General features: G+C 38.5%; 2 protein-coding genes across 3 annotated transcripts in view; both read right to left on the bottom strand.

Moving 5' to 3' along the window:
• Positions 1-7,088, bottom strand: part of LOC107684634 (synaptogyrin-1-like) — a 13,946-nt gene extending 6,858 nt beyond the window's left edge. Inside the window, exon 1 of one of the 2 annotated variants that reach the window (XM_016480934.1) lies at positions 6,698-7,088. In XM_016480934.1, coding sequence (XP_016336420.1) covers positions 6,698-6,793 — 96 coding nt within the window. In that variant the 5' untranslated portion in view covers positions 6,794-7,088. The remainder of the gene's footprint in view (positions 1-6,697) is intronic. The other variant, XM_016480933.1, reaches the window with a different exon arrangement.
• Positions 7,089-7,394: 306 nt separating this feature from the next.
• Positions 7,395-21,496, bottom strand: part of LOC107684633 (protein FAM171A2-like) — a 49,559-nt gene continuing 35,457 nt past the window's right edge. The window contains exons 4-8 of the mRNA XM_016480932.1: positions 14,683-14,841; positions 14,330-14,509; positions 11,271-11,384; positions 10,900-11,026; positions 7,395-10,614 (exon numbers count right to left, since the gene is read on the bottom strand). Coding sequence (XP_016336418.1) covers positions 9,069-10,614; positions 10,900-11,026; positions 11,271-11,384; positions 14,330-14,509; positions 14,683-14,841 — 2,126 coding nt within the window. The 3' untranslated portion in view covers positions 7,395-9,068. The remainder of the gene's footprint in view (positions 10,615-10,899; positions 11,027-11,270; positions 11,385-14,329; positions 14,510-14,682; positions 14,842-21,496) is intronic.

Below are 21,496 nucleotides of genomic sequence, written 5' to 3'. Positions count from 1 at the left end.
ACATTAATTTTGCCATTAATTGTAATAATCCAGTGAGATTTTTGTTTGCACTAGGAGTCTGACAACAGCCAGTGCTCCACACAGAGATCTGATCTGATCATCATCCAGTCTGTCTGGAATGACATGAAGAAACCCAGCAGGCACAAAACGTCATAAGACGTTGATATTTGGCTAAATTTCGGTTGCGACGTCAGGTGACCAAAATGTAAATTCAACATCTAATGTCAATGTTAAATTGATGTCCAATACCGACGTCAGCTGACGTTGATATTTTGTTGTTTTTAGATTGTGTAACCAAAATCCAATGTTAAGTCAACATCAAATAGACGTCAAATATGGACGTCAACCCGATTTTCATTTTCAACCAAAATGCAACGTCTGTCTGACGTCATTTCCAACGTCAACCTGACGTTACATAGACGTCCGGTGCCTGCTGGGAACAGAACAAACTGAGACAGACTCAATCCAGAAGACTGTGGCAACGTCTCCAAGATGCTTTAAGAAACCTACCTGCAAAACTAGCTGAAAAACTATGCGCAAGTGCACCTAGAGCAAAAGCTGCTTTAAACGCAAAGGATGGTCACACCAAATGTTGATTTAATTTAGTTAATAGAAGTTAACTGATAAAGAAAACCTATTTATGACATTATTTTTGACAGCATCCTATGTTTTAACAGTTCCTAAAACTTTTAACAGTACTGTAGCTTTGTAGGTAGGTTTCTTGAAGCGTCTTGGAGACGTTGCCACAGTTCTTCTGGATTGAGTCTGTCTCAGTTTTTTCTGTTTCTTCATGTCATTCCAGACAGACTGGTGATGATCAGATCAGATCTCTGTGTGCAGCACTGGCTGTTGTCAGACAAAAATCTCACTGGATTATTACATTAATGGCAAAATGAATGTTTGGAAATATAAACTGATATTTCCTACTGACACACTACAACAAAAGATAGACATAACTGACCAAAACCATTTTTAGTTGGTGAAAATACTAGTGTTCTAATAAATTTGGCCACCACTGTACATTAATTCATACACCCATTTACATTTCTTCTCTTTTCACCAGCTTGTCATCTTGGATATTAATATTACAATAACATTTATTCTCCATTTTGTATTGACTTTTATTGTTCTGTATTGTACTGCATTTACTTCCCATAGTGGATTAATAAAGTGCTACCCTATCCTAAATATTACATATATGTCATATTTTGTAGAGTTCAGCACATCCCACAAGGTCAGTGAGTCATATTTTATTGGCTTTCACTGGTCTTCATTGTAATTGATGGTTCTTCAATCATCCAGACATATCAGCTGGGGCTGGTTTGTGCTTGTACCATTTTAGAGCCAGCAACTATGGCTCACCCACCAATAAATCAATCAACACCTTGAAAGGAAGAGAAATACAGTGGAATAGAGCTGTCCAGCTATTCAACAGGGCTCTTTACACAAAGCACAGTGGTCGCTTGTGTAATGTTAGATAGTGGGCAGGACAATGACAGGTTAAAGTAAACCTACTATAGAGTAAAATGAATCTACAGCTCAGCAGTGATGATCTAACATCAATTACTGTAAAACAATTTATAAAACTGGGAATTCTGTTATGAACAAATCAATATTTTGAAGGAATCATTTGGTTCAGTCCGAATGAATCATTGATGAATTCAGGCTGATCTGATTATTGAGTGAATACAGACTTCAATTTTGGTATGTTTGGCTTTAATGGTCATATGGACCATTTTTATGATTCTTTTATGGTGCATTTGTATTCATTTTGCATCCATTTATTGTAATTGCATGGAAAAGAGCAACCATTCTACATCACTAATGGTCTGGATGGTGTAAGTTATTGTTAAAAGGATGTCTTCCTGACCACTAAAAAGACATAGTGCCCTCGTCATTTTTCTCAGTCTGTTACATGCCTGCCGAGCTTTGCCTCTCTCTCTCCCCTCCCCCTCCAATCCCTTGCTTTTAATCTCCCTGACCTTGTGTTCACTATGCGGGGAAAGAGAGATCACGAGAGAGGGAGAGAGACTGAGTCATAAGACTACAGATGAAGTCCACCTATACATCTGAAGTGCTCCCCCACACAGTCAACCTGACCACTGTTTCACAGCATTCAGAAATCATGCGTCCATGACGGGAGAAACAAGATTAGGATATTCACAAACATCAGTCATATGTAGAATAGGTTTAACAGGAAAATTAAATTAAACTGCACTGTAACTGCTCTGCTACATTGGTAAATAGCATACTTCAAGTCAAAGATATTTTAATAGCACCTCTGATAAAAACTACAACATATACATTCTCATATGTGACCCTGGACCACAAAACCAGTCATAAGTAGCACGGGTATATTTGTAGAACAGTACATTTTAGGGGTCAAAATTATCGATTTTTCTTTTATGCCAAAAATCATTAGGATATTAAGTAAAGATCATGTTCCCTGAAGAAATTTTGAAAATTTCCTACCGTAAATATATCAAAACTTAAATTTTTATTAGTAATATGCATCGCTAAGAACTTCATTTGGACAACTTTAATGGCGATTTTCTCAATATTTAGATTTTTTTGCACCCTCAGATTCCAGATTTTCAAATAGTTGTATAAATATTAAATATTGTCCTATCCTAACAAACCATACATCAATGGAAAGCTTATTTTTTCAGCTTTTCAAAAAAAAAAAAGGACCCTTATGACTGGTTTTCTGGTCCAGGGTCATATATATATTCTGACATACTGTGAATTCATTAAAATGGACATATGATGTCCGTTTTAATGCACTGATTCAAGACTCAGTGATTCTCTGTATTATCACTCTAAATGTATTCTTTTATAAAATGTATTCTTTTTACATTAGAACATTTATTTATATCCATTTGATCTATTAGGCTTCTTAATAAGAGTGCAAGATATAATAAATGTGGATTAGATACGAGACACAATGCAGGAGTTTACAGTGATCCATTGCCAGAATATCACAACCAGACAAGGGAAAATCCTGCCAGGAAATAAATGAATCACAAACTATAATAATATAGTTAGAGGGATAAAGAGGCTCTGCAAACTATATTTTCCCTCTTGACGTAATGACTGTGCAGGAAAAAAGGTGGACATATGGAGAGAGATGGAGAGTATGTCACCCTGCAGCAGTATTCAGCTGTGCCATTACGGACTACAGTAAAATGACCCTGCTATATTTAAAGCATCACATGCTCATTGTAAAGGACAGAACAGCCAGGCCTTTCACCATAATTCATATTCTTACAAATAAGAGTAATTGCAACAGACAAGCTGGAAAATGATGTGGCAATTCTGTGTTTCAGAGAAACAGACTGCAGTTAGATGCTGGATGAATACAGTGTGGCAGCTTGGGAAAACAAATGAATGAACTACTGATTCTTGCTTAGAGTTTTTTTAACGCTCATGTTATCAAACTCTGTCTGTGAAATATGTGTCAGTGGGGATTCCTGTGGGAAAGAGACTGCTTACATAAGTCAAAGATCCAAAAGATCATCAATTTTAAAGCGAGACCCTATTTACAAACAAGAAATGAGGAAAGACTCCAAGCCTGAATCAGACACTATCCATCATGGTATACACCAGAATTGAAACATGACTAAGGAGATTGCTTCACAATAATGTTGCAGTTCATAGAAAGAGCCAAAGAGAGGATACATGAAAGGTTCAAATCCAGAAATATTCTAGAGGCAATCCCATTAATGCCTTTTACTGTTTATCCATGTTCATTTTCCTCATAGTGAGCCTGTTAGTATCCAGCCTGAGGTCTCAGATAGTTGTCATGCCAACGCAGAAGCAGCACTCACTCAGCCAATCAAGAGTATGAATCAGACGAATACACCTCCAGTCCATCCTGAAGATACCACACAGCAGACTGCACACATGCGGGCAAATCAACAGTTGGTTGCCTCTTAAAGGTGAAGGTTGGCATTTCTGTGCATATAAAGGAACTTAGGGGTGGTGGAAAAATTGGTTCACTTATTAATCAAAGTTCTATCTTCTGCTGATTCGAATTGATTCACAAATTTCAAATTTTTTTTTTTACATTTAAGCTAGTGGTTTCAAAAGATTAATCGCATCCAAAATAAATGTTTTTGTTCACATAATATATGTGTGTGTACTGTGTATATTTATTATGTATAAATAAATACACACACATGCATGTATACATTTAAGAAAAATATGTTGTTTACATATTAAATGTATTTATATATAATATAAATTATATGAATATAAATACATGTAAATATTTTTAAAATACATACTGTATGCATTTGTAATTATATATATTTAATAAATATACACAGTACACACACATATATTATGCAAACAAACATTTTTATTTTGGATGCGATTAATCACAATTAATCATTTGGCAGCATTCATTTAAACGTTATAATTTAAACGTTTTTGTTAATAACGTGATTTTGTCGGAACAGAGAAGGCACAGATTACTAGGAATACATAGGAACAGAGAACTGTGCAGCACCCGGACAGTTTATAGAGAACACACAGGGCAGGCTTGCAACGGGATAAGCGTTAAGAATGAAGCTTACATGACAGAAACCAAGAATCCATTTTTAACCGTATCGTCACCTCAATAATTGTTTCGATTTAAATCATGGGATTCCAAAAGATGTCCAACAGTACAATAACTGCATGGAGTTTTCCCGAACACTCTCTCTATCCTCCAATGGATGGACAAAGAGGAAATCCTGCCTCAAAGTGGTGGAACTCAGGGCACTCACAAAAACAAAACAAAAGGAAAATGAGACTAATGTAGCTCAGCTTTAATACTAACAATATCCAGGATATATAAAAGACTCTACATGGTCACAATGATCAATAATATATCTCATAGGTTTATCCAAAAGCCTAAACTTTCCCAATGGACCCAATTTCCCAATGGTTTCTCAGCAGCGGAAGTCGTCATAGTTGGGTTAACTTGAAGAGCAGTGAATGGGAGTGTACCACAAATATATTTTTTGCATTTCCATTTGCTCAAATAGCAAAAGAAAAACGCCACAATAGTGTTTTCATGACTCTCAATAAAAGGAAAAAAAAAAAAGAGACTGATAACTGCAGTCAGAAGAGAGAACGATGTCAAATTTACTGTCCCTCCCATAGACGCTGCATTAGAAGCACCCTCGCATCAGCGTTAACCAGTTTTTTGTAATTTGATGCAAAGGTAATAGAATACAAAGAATAGTGTTATAAATGTACATACATTTAAAAAAAAAATACAAATATGAATAACTTTTGAGGATTTACAATACTGATGACCGTTAAACGCGCCATCACAGTTTTGTGAAAGGGTCATATTGGCTATCCAATACAGCCAAAACCAGTGAATTTCCATGAATTTCAGTTGCTCATGATTACTGCAAAAGTATTTTTTACTAATTTAATTTTCTAAACTTCATTAATTTAATATAAATATCACATAAAAACTTAAACTTTATGAAAATGAGAAATGCTGCCTTGGCAACTAACTGAAAATGCAAACTGAAATATGTTTAATTATTAAAATAACTAAAACTCAAATAAAGGACATGACAAAATGATCTATACCATAATGATAAATACTATAATAGTATAAAAATGTAATAATTCTAAGCCTTCATATAAAGCATAACCACAGAATTGTTTTATAAACATTGCCACGACTTTTAGCATTTTGCTAATTTCTGTTGGCAATGAATGTAATTTTTATAGACGAGCAATGAACCCTGAGTCAGTGCTCATTTATGATATTACAAGATCCTTGTGTGTCGATTGTGATATATAAATCATTTCAATTCTTGAATGATCAACTATTACATAGTTGTGGCTTAATCACCGATTCAGACACCTGCCCACCCCGCCCCCCACATCAGCCACCCTCTTCTAATCTCCCACCACCCCCTTTTATCAGCAAATAATGCACACATGCTCATTCATGCAAGGGCCAAATGTTTAAACAAACCAGGAGCCACTTGACTGAATCGAGATTGAGGAAATGACCAAAGAAACAAAGTGTTAAACATTGTTTAGCTAGTTAACAGACAGAAACCTCCCCCATAAAAGTAACAGGGCAGTAGACATTGCCATAAAGGTTCCTTTATGAATATTGAGCTTCTTAAGCTACTGTCACAGCCTGGCTGTTGCTTTCCAAACCTCTGCATGCTTTATTCTTTATATAAGATCCATTAATGGTGTGTGAGTTGTTGTTTCTTTTTTTTTATGAATAGATAGGCTACATTCAATTGGAATTACTATCAGAACATGCTATTTCGGTAACATAAGATGAGTGGTCTGTTATAGCTAGTTAGACAGTGTCGACCTGGACAACAGACATTATACAGCAATATTTGTATGTTGAATATCACGACTGACCAATCAGAATCAAGTATTCCAGAAATTTCTAAAAAATATTATAATAGTTTAAGAAAATTAGTCTATATCAGCTCTAGTCCTATATTTACAATTCAAATGTGATGCACACGCTGCAATACTTAAAGATAGGATTGTATCTCAATATTTTCATGTACATGTCTCTTTAACTAGAAAATAAATAAAAACCCAAACAATATATTGCGAACGCACAGATTAGCGGGAGATTGTGCATTTAGGCGGCAAAGCTTTACATCACATGACGCTCGCGCTTAAATTATGCAATTAGCAGAATTCCTCTCACCCATGACAATATTCGAAGAATAATCTGCGGCTGCTGAAAGAACGTAATTGGATCGAAGGTGCCGCCAGCCTTGCCAGCCCCGTATACCTGCTCCATCCTCAGAGGTTCGTGATTTCTCCGTGCCTTAAGGTTTTTTTAATAGAAAGATAATTGACCTTGGTGTCGAATCAATTTTTCCACGCGCTACACCTGGACTCTTCGCGCTTCGCCCTCGTCTGTCGGCCGGTCTTGATCTTGGATGTCCGTTCGTGGAGGTTTTCTTGTAAAACGATGTCCCTTCCACTCCGTACCTCTCTCATTTCAAGGGTGGAGAGAGGAGACTGAGTAAACACGCATCCGGAGGAACACGGGTGCGCGCATTATGCTGTCAAGCTTGATGCACGCTCGAGGATACTTAGGCGCGCCACCGACCACGTGCCCGCCAGTGGCAGACTTTAATTTGAACTAGGCGTGGATTACTTTAGTAAACGTCAACGGTGTAAAAAGCAATGTTCCTAAAATGATGGGAACCCATCGAAGGACATTACAGTGAATTTAAAAAGGACAAATCCTTGTAACCTTGTGCCACCTAGTGACTGCCCATAGCCCACACCCAGAGGACAAATGCTTAGTCATGTGTAGACAGTAGACACACAATATTAAATAAAAATATTTATTTAGTTTATGGTAAGTAAAACCAAAAATAAGGATAGGGATGCACCGCAAACTGTTCCAAATATACTTGCCAAAGACTGTTCAACTTTACAGGTGGTGATGGACAAATCTAAATAATAAGAAAATGTTTTTAATAATATAATACATTTTTCAGCATAACTTCTGTAATGAGATAGGAACATCACTGAAGGAAAACTATACACTTTCCAGGAAGTTGAGGACACTTGTGAAAATTCAGCAGTTCATATGAAGAGGAATAGTTAGAGACTACTGTTGGTACGAGAATGGTAGATTCTCTTTGAATTTTGGAATAATGTAGGCCTATTCAACAGAAATTTGCCAATGCTTCACATGTTACGAGGGTAAGGCTCAAAGTCAGTATTACAATAAAATGTCAACTACTGAATGAAAATAACAGGTACAGTGTGTTATGAACAACTTGGCTGAGAGGACGATGGTGATTAGTAGTCAGAAATAAAATGCATAAGACTGAAGTGAGAGTGTAAATTTACTAAGGTGTTATTTACAAATAAGTGGTTCACAGAGTTTAGTAAGAGTGCTTAATCAAGCAATACTTGTTTTTAAAAAAATACTTGGTACAATATTTTTTTGTGTAAATTCATCTATGCACATCCATTTCAAGCACAATCTGTATCATCGATCACACACAAAAAGTCCATAAAAGAAAAAGGTTCAAAATTGTACTTCCACAGTTAACAGAGCAGAGTTGCAGTGGTTCTGATTTATGGCAAATGTTCCAATGCACTGCAGCAAAAGATTAGCGCGGAAACATTTTCACAGGTGTCCAAGGTAAGTCCCTCAAAACACAATTTCTATTGCTGCACTGAACCAACAGGAAAGGCTTATTAAGAGTACAAAATTAGTTCTGTACAGTATATAAGCAGAACCTTTTATTCATATCAAAGAGCAGCTTTCCTAACCCAAACAGTCTCGTTAAAGATATATATATAAAAAAAATGGCAACACTGGTTTTAGTTAAGTACAAAAGGGGAACTTTTACCAACAGTACAAAATACAGTGTCATTATGCATCAACCACGATTTGATAAGTCACACTGGAGTAAACGCACAAATTAATTCAGCTAACATTTCACTTCTGTTTGTGAAATGTTCGATTTCCACACACCTTAATGGTTCAGCTCTACATAGTAATATAAACAAATGAAACATTTGAGTAAACCACTACAATAAAGTCATTCTAGACTGATAAAATCTTTCAAGCCCTCTTTTTCACCTATATCACATTGATATTAATTTTCATTTATATTTCTTTTGAAAAGGAAAAACTCTTTAAGGCTTATGGATTGCTTCCCAAAGTCTAAAGTTTAAAATGGCTCATGGTCATTCTTACAAAAAATGGGTATCACTTAAGGAAAGCGAGACAACAGCTTGAGAAGAGTGCAGATTCAAAGTTACGGCCTTATGAACTGCTGCCAGAACTACATCAGATGTTTAAACCATCTGAAGGACATCTAAAAGGGTATGAGGACTTTAGTTGCTTCTTTACAAGCGACATTCAGCGCTAATTCTTGGTACCTAGTCTTGATGGTTGGAACAGATGCCTATCACTCAGGTAAGTGCCATGTTTCTTATTGTGCTTTTCATCTGACTCTTTTCCAACGCTCCTTCTTCATCACTAGTAAGCATCTAAGGTATAGCCAAGATGTTGCCATAACCAGTCCTGGACAGCATGTGCGTTACTTGACATTGAACACCATGAGGGGCCTCTCTTCACGCTTTTGCCAGGGGCTCTTCTTATTCTCTCCATCGTCATCTTTGTCGTCAGCTTCATTGTCTTCATCAGGACTGGTGACAGAGTCTCTGTGGACCTCGCTGGCACTACTGCGGGTGCTGTTGTCCCGACTGCGGCCTTTACGAGGGAACGTCCCTCCTCTGGATTCAGAGGTCTTGTCAAGCAGTGGCGCTGTGGCGTTCTCCTCAGGTGAGTACATGGCTGGATGGCTCTCGCTACTCGAGTCTGCCGTTTCGATAACGGGAAGCTTGGAATAAATCTTTCCGTGAGCTTTTCTTTCACCTCCCTCCTTCGCTTTGCCCTCCTCTTTTACTTTCTGGTGAGTAGATCTCCCTGAACTCACAGGGAGTGCTTCAGAACGGTGGTCTTGGGCTAGACTGCTGGGGCCAACGGGTGCACGCAAGGCTTCATTGCTTAGCTCAATGTAGGAGTGTCTAACAAGAGAGTTTGAACGGCCGTCAAGGGAAACGAACCAGGCACGAGGGTGTGGCTTTACTCCAAGCTCCAGCAGCTTCTTCTCCGTCATCGCTTGCAGCTCTCCATTCATTTGCGCAATGGTGGAGTCATTGAAAAGGACAGGAATACGGACGGGGGCAGTGGATTGTTCCGATCCCCAGTTCTCCTCTGAAGGCCCCTCTGCTTTCTGGCTAGACTCTTCCTCTTCCTTTTCTTGTCTGGCCTGCTGCTGCTGTTGTTGTTGTTGTTGCTTTTGGTGTTGACTCTGTTGCCGTGGCAGCGTCATGCTAACCTGGATGCCCTCCATATCATGCTGCAGCTGTTGCTGCCTTTCCATTGCCTGCTCCACAGCTGATAGGTCAGAGGACAGATGCATATAATGTGCAGGGATGACCAGCGTGGGCACCATGCTGTGGTACATGCTCTCCTTCATCTGCTCCATGGAGTGACAGAAGATCAGCTGGCCAGGCTGGGTGTTAATGGAACTGGGCCGACTGAGGTGATCCCCTGCCGATGCATAATACTCTGGGGGCTTGCTGTCCCGACTGTGATCCTGATAGTGGCCAGTAAATGGTGGCAAAAGTGGAGGTGGAGACGGTGGGTCTGATGAATAGCCCTGGTTGTCTTTAGCATTGTGATGATGGTATCTGCGCTCATCAGAGTCCTCCTTAGAGCTGTAACCTTTGCTATAGTCATCCTGCAGGAGTGGGTCTCGAGTTCCTGTGTTTGAAGAGCGAGTGGTCTTCAATGGGAAGCTATCTCCTTGCTTTGTGTCAGCGTTCAACCTGGAGTTGCGCTGTCTCTGGGTGGGGCCATGTCTGAAGAAGTCCTCTCGAGAGCTGTGGAGATCACGGTTGGAGGAAAGGTCAGATTTGATGCCGTCATGGTCAGCGGCCGAGGACACTGTCTCCATGTGTCCACCGCTGATGAGATTTAGGTGGGAAGTGGATGTCCCCTGGTCTCTCTTTGAGCTTTCCAGAGTGGATGAGAGGTACATTTTATGGCGATGCTGCCTAGGTTTTAGACACCGCCTCCTGAAATATTATAATAATATGTTAGATATTTATACCAAATATACATATAAAGATAAAGAAAACATTTATTACTCTTGTTAACATAGCTACCTACTACAGTTTCACCAAAATAATGACTAATTAAAATATAGTTTATTGAATTGCTCATTTTGCTCATGGAAGTGATCTTAAGCTCATGGCAAGACTTGACATTGGTTTTACAACTTGCTAAGGCCAAGCCTACAAGGATAAGCTATTAATCACTTTTTCAGGCACACAACAAACGTACACACAGTGCAACGATACCTGCAGTAGTACAGTAGCAAACACAGCAGAATAAGCACTAGCAGAGCCATGGCACCCAGAATCGCTAGCAGGAAAATAGTGTGATAGGTAGTGATGTCCCTTAGACCAGAGGTGTTCAGGCCTGCTCCTTTAACACAAAAAGAAGTATTTTTGTTTTATCTACCCATCTCTTAAGCATTAAAAAAGTAAACCAATTAAACCAAAATGAAACCAGGCAGATTAAAATAAAGTAATGTTATACAAAGATGAATATAGATATTAAACAACATTTTTAAATTAATTGATTCTTTAAAGTCATTCGGTGTAATTGAATGGTTACTGATCAAGGAAAATGTAAATACTTCAACTGCTGTAACTGCTGCTGGTCTCACCTGAGGTTGAGGGAAATGCTGCAAGCCAGTATCCTAAATTTGGAGCCACAAAACTCCATGTCATCTGAGTGCCCTCTTTTTTAATGTATCCAGCACCACTTCTGACCCACAGACCTGCAGCAAACCAGGATTTTATTACAAAATGAGCAGACAGTGATAAATGCAATGAAATCTTGCTTCAGCTTACAGGAAAAGCTCAATTAAATGTGAATGGGCAGTGCGCCAGTTACAGATTAGACCCAAACTGTGCCAAATCACACATTCAATAGCTTTTCTTCATTAAAAAGTAATTTTAGGTCTAGGATCAGTCTAGGTTACCATTCAATATTCAAAATCACACAGATAATTTAATATGGTGCACCAAAGCAGGACAGTAAGGGTGCACACATTTTACAACAAGCCCTAAGGCCAAACAAAAGAGCACAGAGAGTTAATATGTTCTGACAGGGTGAACTCTGACAAATACGATTTCAAATGTCTCCCTCCACTAAAGACGAAATGCCCTCTCTGTGCTGGACTTCACAACTGGAGCATACAAAATGAACTTGTTACTATAAATAAATATTATACTATATATACAATCCGCAATAACATTGAACTATTTTTATTGGAATCTGACGTTTTTAAATTAAATTAAATACTGCTATTTATAATTTAATATTTCACCACATTTCATCATAAGTACCAGCTACCTACAGCACAAAACTGCACAAGACCGACCCAGGCAGCTGCATGCAACGTGTAATTACGCACACTAGAAGGTGCTATATGTTCAGCTCAGCAGGGAGACCTGCTCTCCAAAACGGGGCTTTCCCAGTATAGTAAGCCCCTCCAAGTACCATGTGCATGAGCATCCGCTCTCTCTGTATGGGCTGTTTTGTCTGTGATCGGTCTCCAAAGCAAACAGGGTCTTAGTAGCCACATGGCAAATTTCTGCGACACAATGAATGTTTTCATAATCTGAACACACTGGGGTATTCAGGACCCATTCTCTTTAGATAAAACAGACGACTGGGACTGAGTAGTTGGTGACATCATATATATTTATGCTGTGTTAGTAATGAGACTCAGAGAGTGACTCAGGGCTCTTGGTTGTGCTGTGAGAATGCAGCCACATTCTCCACATCCATGTTTCTACAGTCTACAGAGCAAAGTCCGAGACAATACAGACTTTTGTAGTTTTCGGCCACGTGCATCTATCACATGGTCAAAAACACACTCACCCTCCACTCAGGAATACAGGCCCCTGTTCTCCAGAACTAACTATTCTCTGAAACACAGTTCTCTCTGACCACCCCCACACACACACACACACACACACACTGAATATTCAGGGTTTTCTTTCTCTAAAGCTATCTAGCATTCTCTATCTAGATGCTAGATTTGGCATCCTGGTAACTGGTAGGCACTGTTTGAGCAGCTCCATGTACTAAGCTACCATATCCTCTAAAGTCTTTCTTTCTTTGGCTCTAAAACAAGCTCTTGCTTACCTTATCACTTCTGTCAAAATTATTCTAATAAATGCCTGTCTCTTAGTTTAAAAGAGGACTGTGCAAACTGTATACGACTAAATGATATTTAATAGTTGGTTTTTGTTTGTAGAAATCAAAATATATGATATAATAATTAAGATTAAAATGATAACCTAATTATTAAAACATGATACATATGTACTAAATGACTTTAATATAGCATTGTGAAATAATACTAAATCTGTATCAATATCCGAACTACATCAAACAAACATTTTTTTCTTTTTTTCTAAGTCCTGTAGGGGGCGATACTCTGTCAACAAAATATATCAAATCAAAAATGTCATAAATAGGATACTGCTTAGTAAAATAAACTACACAACAACTTCTAATGCCCTTTGATGGCCATCTGTCAAAATTTTACCATAGCAAATCAGGGAGTCTGGTTACATTCCCTGACCAATATTGTAATGGGTGGGTAAAACGAGGAGTTGGGATTAGGTTGCCATAGACTAAGCTGCTTAGGTTAAAATCATTTGAGATTTCTCTGTGGAGCTAAGAGAGGCTAAATGAATCTTTAACCACCACACTTTAGGAGAGATCCTAATAAGCAGCCCAGACATTGGATTGAAGAGCTGAAAATTTTTTACAGATGTACTAGATAACCTACGATGATGTGGTACAACTATATAAAGAGTAATCTACGGAAAAATAAGACTTGAATGTAAAGGTGGAAAGTGAGCCGATACCCTCTTTTAGTCATATTGATTTTTCCACCAGAGCTGTTCTGTTTATTAAGCTGGCATCAGTGAAGGATCTAGGGAATTCTGCAAAGCTTGCCAGGCACTAAATCACATCCTGTTTTGGGAGCTATGTCGTGATGGGGTCAATGTCTGGAGATGATTTCTGCTTTATGAATTGTTATTGCTATTATCTCTCCAATGTGAGAAGACCTAACAGCTTTCTTTGATTTGTACTGCACACTCACTTCACCTACTCTCACTTTATCTGAACCTGCTTAAATGGCTCTCAACTAGAAATTCCAGTGTCTTTCTCCATCTTTCCTTCTCTCTTGCTTCTTGTACACTTTTTAACAATTTACAAGTACAACCCCCTCTCCAAAATGTTGAGTTACACCCTTTGCCATTTTACTCCAAGTCCTCATATTGTGACTTAGTTTTGCATGAACTATCGCAGGGGTGTCCAATTCTTTTTCTGGAAGACCAACATCCTACAGAGTTTAGCTCCAACCTGCCCTAACACACTTGCCTGGAAGTTTCTAGTATTCCAGAAGACCTTGATAAGCTGGTTCAGGTGTTTAATTAAGAAAAAAACTCGTCAAGATAGTGGCCCTCTGGGAGCAGGATTGGACACCCCTGAACTATTCGGTACTAGACTACTATAGAATCTGAATCAGCAAAAGGGTGAACATAACATGGTGTCATCAAAATGGGTGTTAGTGAACACTCTCCTGATCAGACTGATGATGTTTCTAGTTTGAGCCCTGTAAGGAGTAACTTTGGATACAATTGTCTATTTGCATACTGTTATTTAGGCTTAACCAAAATTTTGTCAAATGCTGTTTACCTGTCTTGTCCTCGAACCTCCATACTGGGACACTGGTGGCAGTCTTGAGAGGTGAATCAGAAGGAAGGGGGATAGAGATGTGGATGGGTTCTGACACCTGGACCTCAGTGCCGTTGGTCCCAGTGAGCTGAGTACACATTGCAGCTAGAGCAGTTAGCTCCACCCAGCTATTATTGATTCCTGAATCAAGGCAGACAGTAATAGCAAAAAATGCATTAAACTCCATGAGGCCACTTTTGCAAGCCTCTGTTTACTGCAGTATTCTATGCAATGATGAATTATTAAAATGAGGGGGAAAATAGTAATTCTAGATCCATGAGTAAACTCCATGGTAGGTGTTCGGATAAACGCACCTGTTGAGTTGTTCTCCAAGGCAAGGGGGTAAGGAAAGCCCCCAAGCTCATACTGACTGCGGGAAGAGGTGAGCATTGCAGAGAGGGTGATTTGGGTGGTGTTTAGGGGTGGTCGGATGGCTCTCCTCTGAAGCTGTACCCATGGCTGTCTCCGGGATCCTAGACAACAGGGATTTATAAAAAGACTTTAATAAAAATTTACAGGTACTGTATAGTGAATACGGATAAATTAATTGTAAGGAATTTACAGTTTATGACAAAGAATGAAGTCATAACTATTTCGCAAATCGGACTACAATGTCTGCCCTGTATGAATGTTGTTCTGAACTGAACAAGAACCAGTAATTGCTGGTAAGAGCTGCTCTGAGGTTTGTTGTTTCCATGTGTTTTACTTGTGAATGCAGTTTTATAGGATTCTGACAACAACCACTTCCTTTAACCAATGTTTCTGTTATAATGAGCATTATGGTGATTCAACCTTTCTCTGCTGTTGCTGCTTTACTCTCTTCTCTTGCCCGACAGAGAGAGGAATTGCAAGATAACTTTGTGAAATCTGTGAGGCAGGGCCAATAATTCCAAGAAACTGCTAAAAATATCTCAAGATGTTTCCCAGAATGAAGGTAACAATGGAGTTTTTCTAAATTTCTTGAAACATTTTACAAGAAGAATACAGAGCTCAGAATCCACACTGCAGTAATCCCTTCCCCTCCTCCGCTCGGCTCGCTTAGTGTGCGAGAGGCAAATAGGAATGAGAGAATAAGAAGGCCTAAAAATGTAAGCGTGTATCTCTCACTGTAGGCTGTCTGCTCCGATTAGTGCTAGGTTAGCTGGTCACTGATCAGCCCAGACATCCAGGATAGCGTGGCAGTGCTTGGGGACCACTGAATGCAGGCAGGCTGTGACACTCCCTGTTTTGGCCACAGTTATTCATTTATTTACTTAACATATCCAGCTGTTGATGAGAGGAGAAACTAATACAGTACAAATCATCCACAGGAATCTCTAAAATTAAACCAGATACCATTTGCCTAACCGTCTCCTTTTGAGCAACAGAAACAAACATAAATACCAGCATTTAAGACAGGCGTGAGATTCAATTAGGCTATAAAAAGCAAGGCTAATGTGATAGCCTACTCACTGACTAATATCTTTAGGTTTCTGGCTCTTAGTCTAATTGCATACCATGGCACTAGCAGTGATTTGCATCTTACATGATGACTGAAAGCTTGCAATTCCTCTATGATTGCACAAGGATTGGGCTGCAGATGGGTTGATCCCCTGTAAACCTGACAGTGAAAACTATGATTATGCAGTAAAAGAACGGAACAGTCTAGTTGGGACTGGTGCTTCGCCAACTGGCAAGCCTCCTAAGGAGCTTGGGCATTTTGAATTGCATAGAGAATCCCCTTCATGTGCAGAATCATGTGGTTGGCCTCGCCGATGGGACCACCTTCTATCATAGATGCTCAGTGATAAACATCACAAATATCAGCTGGCTTCATGAATAGCGTGAATATAACGGCGTATTAAAACATATCCCCTTAAAAGTTACAGATAACATCGAAATTAAACTTAAAACATTGTATTTCTTATCACTGACCAATGTCTCTCCCCAAACTTTAAGGTTTCCTTTATTCTTTTTTAGTTTTGCAACTGGGCCTATTTTGAAGTGCTACCAACAGGGCCAATATTAGTGAAGCAAAACCCGAAACCTTTCTGGTGAAAGGGAGTGTTCACTGACACATATCATTCTAAAGTCATTTGCAACTGGGCCTATTTTGAAGTGCTACCAACAGGGCCAATATTAGTGAAGCAAAACCCGAAACCTTTCTGGTTCAAAGGGAGTGTTCACTGACACATATCATTCTAAAGTCGGACAGAGAGCTAGATTGAGAAAATGAAAACCCCTGAGGGAGTCAGCTCACCAAAGAGACATACCACTCATGAAAAATCACTAAAGTGCACTTCCCTCAACTGCACCAGCCAATTTATCACCATTTCCATGACAAAGCCATAGATGTTAGTAGCATCAGTGGACCTTATGTACAGAGGGCTGTTTGAATGCTGTAGATTAGTATTGCTGACCTTGGGGTCAAGCAGTCTGAGGAAAACAATGAGAGTTAATGCTGAGTGCCTGTTACCCACTCTGATATAGATACATTCAATTGTGGGAATGGCCAGCTTGGGGTCAGAGTTAAATGAATAATAAATTGGATACATTAATTGGATAAATAATTATACATTTGTTTTGTACATTTGAATGTGTCTGCTGTAAATTAGAGGGAAAAAAAACATCAGCTGAAATTTTTTAAGTATCAGAGATAATTGTTACATAATATTAGATTTTACCTCAGAAAAGTTAACCATTAATATAGGTCACAGCCAGTAATATTAACTCTACAGTACATTTCATTTGCAAAGTATTTCATTCTTACTTTAAAAATAGGCTTTGTCACACTGTTGTTAAAATATAAACAATTTTTCATTAAACTGTCTGCATGCATATTTTTTGATACATACTATTACTGTGATCAACATGAAATGGTATTAAAAATACTCATACTATGAAATATGATTTTGGTCACACCTTCCACCCTAATACGGCAGCAGTCAGTCAGTTCATCCAAACAGGCACTTCTTATGTAATCTTTATCCGGTACTGGAGATTAGCTATCCATCAAAAGGATTGGTGCCCTTTCTGAGCATGTAGCAGCCACACTGGAAAACCACATTAAGTCATATAATTACCATCTGAATGATGTCAATTTTCAGTGGAGATCACCAGCAGACTGCCATTTTGTCAATGGTTTGATTTACAGCAGTAAGAATGACTCAATAATAGCTATCTGTATCTCAATAGGCCCTGTGCCTGGAAGCTGTTCATGCAAGCAGGTCTCGGGAGATTTACATTCAACTCACACTCCCGCTTGATTCTCACCAGTTTATTCTCAGAAAAACACTTCCCTCCTCTTTCACCCTGCCTCTCTCTAGTCAAGGGAGTCATTTCTCATCTCTCTCTTCATTGCACATGTTCTCAGTTACAGATGTGCTTGAGCTCTGTTGGGAGAGGAAGACATAATGCCCCTCTTGGCCACAGAATGGAAAAATGAAGGAGAGAGAGGATGTTAGATGACTGATTTATGCATAGTTTTAAGGTAGATTTAACTAGAGATAGGGCTATCATAATAAATTGTTCATTTTTTTGTAAAGTGGTTGTAGTCATTGCAAATATTGACAAGTGTATCAAAAATTGCAATTCAGTTTGTTTCATCCAGTATTATTCTGACTTCACACTAATTAAAATGCACCTACAGACATCCAGATATACAAACACAGCAATGACATACAACAATGCCTTTTCAAACATTCACTTTCACCATTTATATTTGCATGTTTCTAAACAAACCCTGAAGCCCAAATCAATTGAGTGGCTTCATTTCAGGCTGGCATGCTGTGAACACAAAAATCCTCCCACGCTATGGCTCAGAGTTTAGGCTGTTTCTTTCTGTACATTCGCTTGACTCACTTTTCACAAAATACGCTTTCAAAAACCATAACCCAACTCTGCAAACAAACACAATGAAGGTGGATGTTTGAACAAAACAATTAAGGCACTTTTTGTATTGTGCACGAGTTCTCTCAATAGAGGAGGCTTTAACAACTCTTTATAACAGTGGTCAGAAGCAAACCGGACTGATAGACTAGCAGATCTCAGATCAGGTTTTACATGACACATTCCTCCCACGCAACAGAGACAGATATGCAACACTTTAATAATAACCCCTCCTGTTACAAAATGCACATTCTACTGCCACTGCCAAAGTTGCCATGGTAATGGGTTTTGAGGCATGAAAAAACAGGCCAGTGTGAGTCTTGATCTCCCTCTATTTCTCTTAGTAAGCATCATGTTGCACTCTGAGGGTGGATGGTGCAATAACTTAAATGTATGCATAAACAAACCTATTTACCTAATTCCATATATCAATAATGTAATCTTATTTCATATATCAAAATAGAACATTTCATATATATATATAAACAAAACATAAACATAAATATATAAAAATATAATAATAATATAAAATTATTTTCTCTGCAATTCTATACTTAAACTTCTGCTCTAGTAAATACAGTAAATATGGTAAATATAATATAGTATTTAAAAATAGTATTTATAGTATTTAAAAATAAGTTGTTAATTATTTCACTATTTTCACAAAATACATTTTTTAAATATCTGTCTGTAGAATAATATTCCTAGCTTTAGAAACAAGCATATGAAATCAAGAGATAAAGGCTAGATTATCATTGCAGTAGCTTTGATGCACAAAATTGTAAAGCAATCTGTTTAATTTCAGTTACCTGACTATGTAATCATCCAGTATACATCAGATATTAAAACTGAAACCAGTATCCTGGCAATTATCTGAGACCGATTTAACAGTTATTATTAAATAAAACTACACAGATTTATTTTTTAGTAACTGAAGCTGAAATAAAATAAAATATCAATATTAGACAAAGCATTAAACTTAAGTAATTAAAATAAATTCAAAATATTAGTCAATTCTATAATAGTACATAGGGTAACGCGCTGTCTTCACTGTATCTAACGCACACACTCTCAAGGCTGATTTAAGGCTGATTTATACTCGACGCGTCAGCAAGTTCGCTTTGAGTGCGCACGTTGTTTCGCCTGGCGGTGTGCACAACATTTTTTGTAACGTTCCGCGCTGCTCCGCTTCCGAAGATGCACGAGTTCAAAGCGACTCTGCGGCCAGATTATTAACAGATGCTCTATTCGTTCTTTTTTAGAAACCTCGCACTTTTCTACTCAATTTTAAACGTTGTAAAATTAAGCGTGGTCCACTGCTGCACACGTGCCACAATATCGATACAGGGCCAGCTGTATCGATACTCGTATCGTCAAATCGCTGTGACGATACATCGTCGTATCGATATTTTGAACACAGCACTAATAGTACATGAATCATACAAAAACTGTTTCACAGTTGTTTGACATTTTAATAAAGTTGTTTATAGACTGATTGTTGACAGTGCTGAAATTCCATTCAGGTTCATATATCTTCAGCTGTAGGTTAACAACTGATATGATGCCACTTCCCAAGGACAAAGGAACATAGTTGGGGCCAATTACATTACATTAATACATATACTGTTTATTTAATCAACTTAAGCTTTTTTTAAATTAGATTGAAAGATCTAAAGGAATAAATAAAGCCTCTGTGGCCTCCTGCCAATTTTCACTGGAAATGTTCATGTATCCAATTTCAGTATTACTCAAGCCAGGAAAAAAATACTTTGGTACAGTAATGTACAATTACTCAAGACTTTACACCCTTATTAAAATGTCTAAATCATTCAGCGAGGCCTTTTTCTGTGCTGGGCCCAACAAGTTGCCCATTTTTCTTGGGAACAGCTTGGAGACACTGATGGTGTTCTAGAGCGAGAGCCTCTCTTACTGAATGTGAAGAGAGAGAGCGAGAGCAAGCGGTTGGCTTGTCAGCAAAAGTGGGATTGGGAGGACACACTATTTGAGTGCATGCAAGTATAATCACTGAGCAATCAGGGACCCACACACACAGCTACACCCCTGTATGCACAGAGAGCTAAAGCTCATTAAAATGATAAGGATCAGGCAGAAAGAACTGCATCAGGATGCCTTCACACGCACGCAGAAAAAGAGCGAGGATATGTGGGGCTTTAATAGTCAAGTTTGCATGATGCGCATTACATCATACTTAGCATTCAACTAAAAGTCACTATCCCACAACCATACTTTGAGTCATAACACTCTGTATTAAACACCTGACTGGCACTGCAAAACACACAAGCCACCCAGGCAACACAGGCAGCAGTTTCTCTAAATCTCCCTAACGCTGCCAGAGGAAACAACCTCTTTCCAAAGTAAATGTGTCATTTGATCATGTTTGTAAATCTTAATGACATTTATTGCACATGCAACGTGGTGAAATAGCTAGCAGGCACTGCGTCCAGTTTCAGTTAAATTGCGTTTGCTTATTGGCAGCTCCTGAGATATGAGACTATAGTGTAAGCCTGATTATTAAACAACCAACTCAGCAGTTCCACACATCTGCACATGTAACCACCGCAGGGTGTGTGTGAATCATTGAAGCTGCATTCGGATCTCAGATTCCAAGCTAACAATGTGGAACACAGCCTGGCTGAGCCGCCACAGAGTATCAGTAAGCCTATATTAAAGATAGACATAAAGCGTCAGTCAAACCTACTGAAACATTGTGGTACTCATATGGGTATCATAGATATGAGCCCAAACTGTGATGTCCTGATCGCTTTCTCTCCCTAGTGATTCCCTTTCCCCTTTTCATAGCACTATAAATAAAAAGATTACGAGTGGTAAGAGCTGAGGCTCTTTAAGGCTACGGTTAAAGGGACAGTTACCGTTTACTCACCCTCATGTTGTTCTAAACCTTTCTTCTGTGCAACACAACAGAAGATATTTTGCAGAATGCTGGAAACCAAACAATATTGGAGTCCATTGGCTTCCATTGAAAAAAAAAAGAAGCAATTTTTCTCAATATCTTCCTGTATTTTCCACAGAAGAAAGTCAGTCATACTGGTTTGAAGAACATGAATGAGAACAAATGTGATCCTAGACTACAAAACTAGTCATATGGGTCAATTTTTTGAAATTGAGATTTATACATAATCTGAAAGCATATAAATAAATAAGCTTTCCATTGATGTATGGTTTGTTAGGATAGTTTGTTAACTGTTTGAAAATCTGGAATCTGAGGGTGCAAAACAATCT

The sequence above is a fragment of the Sinocyclocheilus anshuiensis genome, unplaced genomic scaffold (genome assembly GCF_001515605.1).
Source record: "Sinocyclocheilus anshuiensis isolate Anshui unplaced genomic scaffold, SAMN03320099.WGS_v1.1 scaffold573, whole genome shotgun sequence".
Classification (NCBI taxonomy): domain Eukaryota; kingdom Metazoa; phylum Chordata; class Actinopteri; order Cypriniformes; family Cyprinidae; genus Sinocyclocheilus; species Sinocyclocheilus anshuiensis.
Note: the sequence above shows the minus strand (reverse complement) of the source record. Positions and strands in the feature narration are given on the sequence as shown.